The sequence below is a fragment of the Pseudopodoces humilis genome, chromosome 11, assembly GCF_049639895.1.
Source record: "Pseudopodoces humilis isolate 2021_Gansu_Grassland_sample_001 chromosome 11, ASM4963989v1, whole genome shotgun sequence".
In the NCBI taxonomy this organism is placed as follows: Eukaryota; Metazoa; Chordata; class Aves; order Passeriformes; family Paridae; genus Pseudopodoces; species Pseudopodoces humilis.
Window position 1 is genome coordinate 4,606,380 of NC_142210.1, and position 9,914 is coordinate 4,616,293.

Below are 9,914 nucleotides of genomic sequence, written 5' to 3' on the forward strand. Positions count from 1 at the left end.
TGGGGCGGGGCCTACAGGGCTGCGGGGCTCGCGGGGCTGTGGGCGGGGCTATGGGGTGTTTGTGGCTGTGGGCGGGGCTATGGGGTGTTTGTGGCTGTGGGCGGGGCTATGGGGTGTTTGTGGCTGTGGGCGGGGCTATGGGGTGTTTGTGGCTGTGGGCGGGGCTATGGGGGAGTTTGTGGCTGTGGGCGGGGCTATGGGGGAGTTTGTGGCTGTGGGCGGGGCGTTCCCGCCGTTGGCGGCGCTGGGCGGGGCCTGGCGCCGGAAGTGCGCGCGGTCCATGTACCAATGGCTGCTCGCGGTCCTCCGCGCCCTCCGCGACGCCGCCCGCCAGGCCCCGGCCCCGGCCCCGGCCCTCAGCCCGGCCCCGCGCCCGGACCCGCCGCCCCGAAAGAAGCCGCTCTCCAGGTCAGCCCTTCCCGCCGCGCCTCCGGCCTGCGCCCCGTCTGCTGCCCCGCCGCTCGGCCCGGCCGGCGTCCGCACGCCCCCGGGGCTCCCCGTGTGGGTCTCGGAAATTGCTGATAAATCCCAGGTGTTCACGTGGTCGTGGGTCCCGGGTATTCCCCTTAAGCCTGTCCGCAGGCCCAGGTGTGCAGGTGGTTGTGGGTCCCAGGTGTTCCAAATGAACCCCTCGGCCCATCTTTCCACCTGCCTGGTGCGGGTTTGGGAAGGAGGAGCGGCGTGCAGCTTTAGGGTGGATGTGCTGGAGGAGCAGGGACGGCCACACCCGCCTGTGGGGATGCCTTGGCTGCAGGGGACTGATGGAATATGGATGTGAAGTGGATAAAAGAAGGATGCCTTCCCAGGCATTCAGCATTTTGCTGCCGGTGATGGCCGAAGCACCTCCATGCCTTGGAATGTATGAGTTACACGCTGTGCTCTGGGGGAGCGCGGCTGCTCCCTCCGGGAGAAACTTGCTCCGGGAGGCTTTGCTTAGTGTCCCATTCCTGAGTGAGAGAGACGAGGGAATGTCTCTGGAAAGAGCCGCGTGGTGCACGAGTGATTTTCACTGAGGAGCAGCTCAGAAGGAATTAGCCTTTGGTGGGGGGGGCGAGAATTGAAATAGGAACGTTCTTTGTGCTCTGTTCCTAAAGGAGACGTTTTTACCGGCCTTAATGATGGTGTCAACTGATAAAAATCCCCGCGTTTAGGCTTCTGAGAAAGGGTGAGGCTGCTAATTGTTTCAAGGATTTGTTCCCAAGCGCTGACTCAGCAGGAAGTGGCTGGAGTGGATGTAATCAGGAATGGCTTTCCCACCTTTTGTTTCCTCTTCTGCTTAAACTTTCCTTTGCAGCTCAGCGTAGTGACATGAGCTTGGGTGGCTTAGTGTCCTCTGGAGTGTTTCTTTCCTGGAGGAAAGAGGAAAGTATTACATATTAAGCCATATTTTGGTGGTAGGAAGGAACATAAAACAGGAGGAAGCATTAACAGAAGGAGAAAAGGAGGCCTGATCTGCTTTAGTGGGATGATCAACTCTCTGGGAGATGATCTTAGGGAAATAGGAAAGCCACCTTTGGAAGTTTGGGCCCTGTGAAGAAGGGAAATCAGCCTGCTGGAAGCTGAATTGTGGTTGCAAAACATTGTTCTGTCTGTTCTTCCCTCAGTGTTCTGTCACCTGTGGAAGATCCTGAGGAGATTCCCGCAAAGAGGCTGAAAACAGGTATTTCCCCTCATGGAGAGGTGTAATATGCCTGGTTTTCCTTGGGTTTGGGGTACCTAGGGGAACCCTGGATTTGGTACTTCAGAATTGCTGCTGAAACTGAGGATTTTTGAGCCATTCTTGTGGCTGGAGGGGGTCTCGTGGGGCCTGGGCCTATTGATGATGTGTCCCATTGTTCATGGATGTGGCACTTGGGCACGTGGGTCTATGGTGGCCTTGGGAACAGTTGGACTTGATGACCTCATGGGGTTTTTCCAACGTTAATGATTCTGTGATCTTTAAACCAAGTGGAAGATCAGAGATCCTGGTCAGATGAAGGCAGGAAGAGAAGCAGGGAACAACTTTTTCCCTCCTGTGAGGGCTGTGTATTTACACCAAGGATAAATCCTGGCTGGGGCAGGGCATGGGATATCCCAGCTCTCTTCTGGCACTGAGCCCTGCAGGGCAGCACAAAGTGCATTTTCAATCAAGGCTGTTGCTGTTCCATGGGGGATGTGGAGCTTCCTGATTTCTATTTGGGAGCAAGATCCCCAGTGATGGGGTGGGGGTGCTTCTGGGCTGTTGTTGACTTGTTGAAATGAGTTACTTGCTCCATGTGGGATTGAGGGGCAGGGCTTCAGTGGAAGCAGAAATCCCAACCCCTGTTTTCAGTCCTATTCTTTATGGCCTGGTGATGTGGTTTTTCCAGAATGTGTCTCTGGGGCTAGCAAGGAGCCCGAAGAGGTTTCTGTGGCTGCCAAGTTGCCACCTGAGGCCACAAGTAGAAGCCAGGAGACTAAAGAGAGAGAAGACTTCTTCTCTGATTCTGAAGATGAGGTGAGCAAGGATTTTGAGGGGAGCTCAGGGATCAGCTCCCACAATCCCTGCATGTGTGAGAGCCTGTGTTACAGAAGTGGTGCCATCAGTGCCCCTGCCTTCTGCTGCAACCCAAGCAAAAACACAGGCTCTGAGCACAGCTGGCTGAATTTCAGGAAGGGGAGGTGTCTGCTTGGATTCACCTTGAGGTTATGCTCACTCTGGTACTTGTTTTTATTTCAGGTAGTGTACGTTTCTTCTGACTCTTCAGTTGTAGCATCTGCAGAGGATGAGGACACAACAGAACCTGGTAGGGCTGACAGCAAGTCTTTCATTCATTTATTTCTTTCTCCTGCTGCTCTGACTCTGAGCAGCTCTGCCCAGGCTGGGGGCTGGTTGCTGAAGTCAAAATATATGTAGTTGCCAATATGAAAATACCCTGAAGCAACATAGCACAAATAATATTAGAACATGAGGGATAAAATGAAAGTAATTTGTCTTTGGTGAAGCTTTTTAAACTCATAAAACTCCCGTTTTCTTGACTGGTAGCTGATGGCTTGTGCTCTTCTCTCACAGACAAAATGCCTTGTGACACCAACCCATGCTTGACTGAGGAAACACCATGCTCTCTTGCTGAGAGATTTCCCTATGTGAGGTAAAAACCCTTGTTTTCCTTCACTTCTGCTTTGAGGGGTTTCTTGCCTTTCACTTTCATCTGTGAACTTCTTGTGTTGCCCAACATTTGTTTTTGTGTCCACAGAGCAGCATTTTTCCAGGGTGTTCTGGGGCTCTTCCTGGCTGCCATACTGAGGGAGGTCTCCAGCTGTGGAGAGACAGCTGTGTTCTTGTCTTTGACCAGTTTTAAACTTTCTCTTTAAATCCAGATAATTGATAGACTCAAGAGATGAGAGAAATATTAACAAGTTCGACACTCTCACCTCCTGTGGTAGGAGGAAGTGTTGTACTTGGGAAGAGGCTGAGACCAGGAATGCAAACAGAAAAATCCTAGAACCACCAAACAAAAGCAAAAAAAATCCCAAAAAGCCCCCAGAGAATTTCCATTTCCCCAGAGGAATTTTTTTTTTCCCCTTCTGAGGTTGTTCAGCTACTGCCACAGGTCACCTAGAGAGGTTTTGGAGTCTGTCCATGGAGATATTGGAAAACCCTCCTGGACATGGTTCTGGGCAGCTTGCTGTGCCTCCTTGAATCAGGAGATGCTAATTAAAACCTAATTAATAAATCAGGAGATTGGAATGTTCTTTTAGTAGTGTTTGTTCTGCCTTTGATGCTTTCAGCTCGAGCAGGAATAACGACATCCAAGCTGCTCCAGAGAGCCCTGTCACACCCAGGCCCCCCATTAAGGAGCCAGGTCCCAACTCTCTGGGAGTCAGTGGCACCAGGAGGCCTTTGTGTGCTGCTGAAGAGGTAAACTGGGGAGAAGGGAATTGTTTTGGGATGAAACAGCTGTGGAGTTCCTGTACAGTTAGACTGAGACAAAAGGAAGGGCTGGGAATGCCTCTCAAAATCTCTTTTTTCCTTCCCTTCTGCAAGGATGTTCAGCAAGCAGAAAATAAGAAATACAAAGAGCTCCTGCGTCTGTTCAAGGAAAAATATTCTGGAAGACTTCATTCTCCACGTCCAGGAAGACTTAACAAGTAATTATGAGCAAAATAACCCTTAACTTTCTGGTGATGAGCTCCTTGTATGTGGAAGGGGAGGAGAATTGATCTTTCCTACTCTGAGTTCTGGACAGCGTCAAATGTAATAATTGAGTCTTTTTTGGAATAGTGGAGGCAGAAAATTTGACACTTGTATATTCACTGTGCCTGAGTTGAAGGTGGCCAAACTTCTGGATGTCAACTCAAAATGCCCTTTGCATCTGGTCATGGAACCAGTGACAGCATGGTTCTGTTAAGGATTAAACAGCCTAATTTTACTTCATATATTTCTGTTGCTTTCATTTAGCCAGTTGTGTACAAATAGCCATGTCCTCTGCAGTGAATAATGTGCACTGGTAACAAATCAGCTGTAAAAACTCTGTCCTTTTCTTCTGCTGCACCAAAGAGTTCAAACCAAGGAACCAAGGATGACTGGGAGTCCCCTGAAAGAACAAAAATCCAGAGGTGCCTCTCCACCTGTGCCAGAGAGAACCAGTGAGTATCCCCTGGTCCACTCTGTAGGTAGATGTCCAGCTCAAACAGGGCATTTCCTCAAATGGAAATTACTGGCTAAACTGGGTTTCTGAGGATTTTACTGAAGGGGAAGAAGTGGTTTTAAATGGTATTTGAGAGCTGGAACTGTAGCAGTGCAGTTTGTGCAGCTGGATGTGACCCCACTGCACAGGAGAAGGTTGTAGAATCTGTTTACCAATATTTTTTTTGGTTTTTTTTTTTGTACCAGGGGAGGGTGATATTTGACTCTGCACCCTCAGAGCTGCACTTTAATCCCTTTTTAATGCTAGACAGGACTATTTCCATAAAAGCAGACCAAACCAAGTAAACTAATTAAATAAATGCTTAATATTGTCCCAGGATTTTTTTTTTCCCCTGTTCATTACTTAAATACTTTTTCATCACTTGCTCTTTTATATCTTGAACTATATGACATGATTACATGGGGATTGAAATGATTTCTGAGCAAGTGCCAGAGTTTGAACTTCTAAGTTGGAAATGCTGATGCAATGTCTGTGGTGTCACCCAGAAACTGAGAGCTCTGTGCAGCTGCTGGAATGGGAAATCACCTCCTTGTTCTCATATTGCTGCTTTTCCCTGCAGGTGTCAATCATAGGGATGTTTTCAGCCCCCAGCTGCCTCAGAGAGGTGTCATGATCAGGTAAGAGTCTCTTTTAACCACGGCTCTTGTTTCTTTTGGCTCTGTCAGTCTCCAGAATACAAATCCTGTCCAGTGTCTCAGTGCTGGGGGAGAGGAGCACCTGGTTTGAGGAATTGCTGACAGCCAGTTGTCCCTCACATGCAGCTCCCCTGTCGCAGCTGGGCAGCTGTGGGATGTGCTGGGTGATTTTTGGGAGAAGGAAGTAGGGGTGACAGTGGTGACCACACCAGGTTGTCCTTGGGTTTGCAGTGTCTCAGTGCCACACCATTAATGGGCTGACTTTGCATTTCCTGTGGATCCTTGAGCAAAAGGAGTAAGGAGCTGGTAAAGCCTGGAGGGGCTGAGGCAGTTTTTGAGGCTTGCAGGATGCCTTGGGTTGGGATAGGAGACCAAAAAGGAAGTGTTGCTGTCCCTCTTCAGGGGCCAGTGGACTCTGTGGTGGCAGGATGGGGGTGCAGGAGGCTCCTTGTGGAGGGAAAAGGGCTTTTGGCTGCAGCTCTAGGGAGGGGTTTTGGTGTGGCAGTTTGGTGTCCTCTTCTTCCTCCCCTCAGGCAAGAGAGGAAAGCGCAGATTGGAGCAGAGAGAGGTTTGGTTGTGGCAGGTCTGGTTTGGGGTGATTTGGTCCCTGTTCTCTTTCCCTGTTAGACACGAGCACTGTATTGAGCTATGCATTTGTCCTGAGTTAAATTGTCGCTGTCCTCTAAGCTCAAGGGAAGAGAGGGATTAACTGGTGGAGTGGCACCTGTCACCAGGAGATCACAAAGCACTTGATAGAGGAAGTGCAGGTAGCTTCCCTGTTTTCCAAAGATTAAAACTGAAGAACAAAAGGAGTTTGGCACCTGACATTGGAAGAAAGTTTGTGAAGCTTCCAGCTCTTCATCTGTCCTGGTCTCACTGCTACAAAAGGAATGGGGAAGGAAACAGATGTTGTTATGTGTCAGAATGAGCCTTGAAAAAGTGTTTCTTATTGCAGAAGGTGAATTCTGGGGAATTTCATGGGGCAGTGTGGATATCCAGCTCACTTCTCTTTCTCCTGACAGCTACTACACACCACCAGAAGACTCTCGTGGACAGGGAAAACGAGACAAACAAGCTGCTTCAGTGGTAAGCTTGAGTTAGTCATTGCTTCACTTTGTTTTCTGGAAAATATAACTCATCTCTGCTCAGGATTGAGATCCAAAATAAAATTTGAAGTGTAGAAATCAGAAATACTTACCTTGGTCTCACCTTGATACCTGCATGTGGAGGCTTTGCTGGGGTCCTGGATGTTAATCCAAGCCCAAGGAAAGTCCTGCCTCTCTGGACACACTTGGAATGCAGTCACCACTCAAAGGTGACTTTGGGGTTTGCTGCTGGGATGTGTTTCCACAACCCCTCCCAGTTTCTTGCAGGATTCTCTGCCCTGTCCCCCAGCAAACCCCTTGTGCTTCTCTCTGACTTCCTGTCCTTGTCCCTGGCAGGGCCAGCGTGAAGCCAAAGTCCTCCAAGGAAAGTTATTCCAGTTCCATGTGACGCCTGTGCTGTCCAAAGACCTCTTTTTTGTGGACAGCGAGCCACTGCCGTGCCCAGGAAAGCCAGTAGATGACCTGGCTCCACTGACAGAGGTACCTGTGCTCAGCAGCAAGCCAGTGCTGTGCCTGGTCCAGCAAAGGCCTTGCAAGGCTCCTTGCTCTGGCACTGGAGCTGCACTTGGCCTTCTGGGGGGCTGTTGCTGTGCTGTGGGGGCTGTTCCATGAGCCCTTCCCCACTGAATGCTTTGTTGCAGGCCATGGAGAGCGAGATCTCTGCTGCCTTTGACAGCGGTGAGCCCGATGATATCCTGAGCAGAGCCTTCAAGCTCAGTGTCACCCGTGAGGACATCTGCACCCTGCAGCCCCTGGGCTGGCTCAATGACAGGGTATGGCATCCTGCACTTGCAGGGAAATCTCACCTCCCTGGGCACAGGAGTCTTCCAGGAGCTCCACTGCAGAGCCCAGAAATAGCTGTAGACTCATTTTGGGTACTGTGTGGGCTGGTGTTTCTGGAAGCTTTCACTTGGATGATGCAGCTCCCAGGAGTCAGTCTGGGTTATCAGAGTGGGTGTGGGGGCTTTAACCAGCAGCACAAGTCTCCCAGTGTAAAATTCTGGGAGCAAAAGCTGCCAAGCTGGACTTCTCTTAGCTCAAGGGTGACCAGCAAAGACATGTTGCTGTCTTTTTAATTTAGTGTCTTATTTCACATCTCACTTTTCCTCTCTCTGCTCCAGATCATGAATTTCTACATGAGTCTTCTGGTGGAAAGAAGCAAGAAGGAAGGATATCCAGCAGTCTATGCTTTTAATACCTTCTTTTATTCCAAGCTAAGCTCTACAAGCCACAAGGGAGTAAAGAAATGGACCAAAGGTGTGGATATCTTTGAGCACGATGTCATCTTGGTGCCTGTTCACCTCAGAACTCACTGGACACTGCTGGTAAGTCAAACTAGCTTTTTATTTAGGGATGGGGAGAACTAAACTAGCAAGCAAAGTCCTTTAGTGTTTGGGGTGTGCTTTGTCTAAGTCAGCTTTTATCCCAGGTCGTAGACCTCCGAGAGAAAACCATCAAATACTTTGACTCCTTGGGACAGAAAGGAGACCACATTTGTAAAACTGTCTTGTGAGTAGCTGCTTTTTTATCCCTTTTGGTGGTTTTTGAGGCCTTTTCCCCTCCCTTCATGAAGTGTTTTTGCCCCTGTCCCATGGTGCTCCTCACTTCATACCTCTTCTGTTCTGCTCAGTGTTTTGAATCCTCTGGAGTGTCAGAGCTGCAGGTTTTCACATGTGCTGTACATCCTGACATGTCTTTGTCAGTAAAAGCCCCTCATCCAGCAGCTTTGTAGGGTGAGAGCAGGAGAGCAGCCCCACAGAGACATTTCCCAGAATCACTGAGGTTGGAAAAGCTCTCCAGGATCATTGAGTCCAACCCATGACCGATCCTCACCTTTTGACCAGCCTAGAGCACTGACCAGAGCCCTGTGCAGAGTCTTTCTGCCCTCCACCCAACTTGGTGTCACCTACAGAGGCCCTTAGGGCGCCAAATCCCCTCGTCCAGCTCATGGGTAAAGATATTACCCAGGGCTGGGCCCCACACTGGGCCCTGGGGAGCTCTGCTCACAGCCTCTCACTGTGTTTCTAAGATTGGGATTTTTATTCCATGTTCCTTAAACCCACTGCTGTGAGGATCCTCTGGCATTTCACTGTGATTTATTTTCCTGTCACCTTTCAACAGCTTCTTGTTGTTGCCCTAAACTGGGGAGATGAAAAGTGTGATTTTTGTGTTGTTTTCACCAGAAAATACCTGGAAGAGGAAAGCAGGGAAAAAAGAAACATTGAATTGACTGCTTCTGAGTGGACCCTTCACAGCATGGGCACAGAGGTATGGGAGCAATGCCTGGATTTGGAATGGGAGCTAGAACTCCTTGTCACAGAGGGTGGTTTAACAGTTTCCAGGCAAGCAGAGGAGGGAGATGATGTTCAGTTAACTGGGGCTATTCCTTGAGTTTGGGAGTGGTAAATGGATTATGGAAATAGGTTTTCAGGAGTAGGTGTGGGTAATGTGTGCTATGACCAAATCGCTGCTCTTTCAAGACAGATAAAAATTCTCCATGTTTTTGTATTCCTCAGGAAATCCCTCAACAAAATAATGGAAGTGACTGTGGAGTTTTTGTTTGCAAATTTGCTGATTTCATCTCCAGAGACAAACCCATCATCTTCACCCCGGTGAGAGGAGGTGTAAACAACTCCAGCCTTTCCCAGAGCCAGGGAAGCTGCACAGCAGCTGGGGCAGGGGCTGAGGGTTTGTTCCTCGTGTCTGGTGTCTGCTTCTTGGGCAAGAGCACAGAAGTGTGGGGTCCCAGGGTGATTTGGGTTGGAATGAACCTTAAAGACCATCTCATTCCATCCAGCCAGGCTGCTGCAGCCAGTGGCCTTTGTATCTCTTGGTGAAACAGGTTTCACCCTTCAGCTCAGCCCCTGGTTACTTTCTGATGCAGTGACTTTAATAAATGTCCCTGTAAAGAGATGTGGTTTTGTTGGGTGGTTGTGTCATCCTCATGTGAAACCCACCTTGTACCCAAATGGCAGGTGCTCAGAAGCAGCTTCCCATTCAAGAATTCCCTGGGTTTTAATGGAGATTTCCTGCCTCTTTCTCCCCTGGCTTTCTGTGTGATGGATTTTTCCTGTTTCTTTTCAGGAGCACATGCCTTATTTCCGCAGGAAGATGGTGTGGGAAATAATCCATCAGCAGCTGCTGGGAGACATGCACTGTTAGGAAAACACTGTTCTGCAAAAGAGTAGTATTTATTTCTTATTGTTTAGGTAATATGAGATAATATTAACTTATGTAAGAGCCTTACTGTATGGGAATGTGACTTGTTAATAGAGTAATTTATTTTTTAATTGAAAACTGATTTGGTGTCTCTGTGTGGTTTCTAACTTGCTCCCCATCTGAAGAAGAACAGGGGCTGTCTCCTCTCCTGCTGGCTGTGGGGACAGACAGCCCTGTGCTGCTCCTGACCCAAAGACCCACAAGATCCCAGCCAAGCTGCAGAGGAGCTGTCTGTCTCTGCTTTCAGTGATTGGTTCAATCTGTCACAAACTCAGGGTAGATTC

The 9,914-nt window shown here is 49.2% G+C and overlaps 1 protein-coding gene across 2 annotated transcripts; it reads left to right on the forward strand.

Moving 5' to 3' along the window:
• Positions 1–280: 280 nt before the first annotated feature.
• On the forward strand, positions 281–9,712 carry SENP2 (SUMO specific peptidase 2). Of its 2 annotated transcripts, none has more exons than XM_088061334.1 (17): positions 281–408; positions 1,605–1,660; positions 2,349–2,476; positions 2,699–2,765; positions 3,032–3,110; positions 3,751–3,880; positions 4,007–4,110; positions 4,520–4,608; positions 5,230–5,287; positions 6,328–6,391; positions 6,748–6,891; positions 7,053–7,184; positions 7,533–7,736; positions 7,841–7,920; positions 8,595–8,679; positions 8,928–9,023; positions 9,496–9,712. In XM_088061334.1, exons 1-17 carry the CDS (start codon positions 281–283, stop codon positions 9,571–9,573), a joined length of 1,722 nt encoding a protein of 573 aa, XP_087917460.1. In that variant the 3' UTR covers positions 9,574–9,712. The 2 variants fall into 2 exon arrangements, with proteins under 2 accessions (XP_087917460.1, XP_087917459.1); XM_088061333.1 differs by lacking the exon at positions 281–408 and adding an exon at positions 615–859.
• The last annotated feature ends 202 nt before the right edge of the window (positions 9,713–9,914 follow it).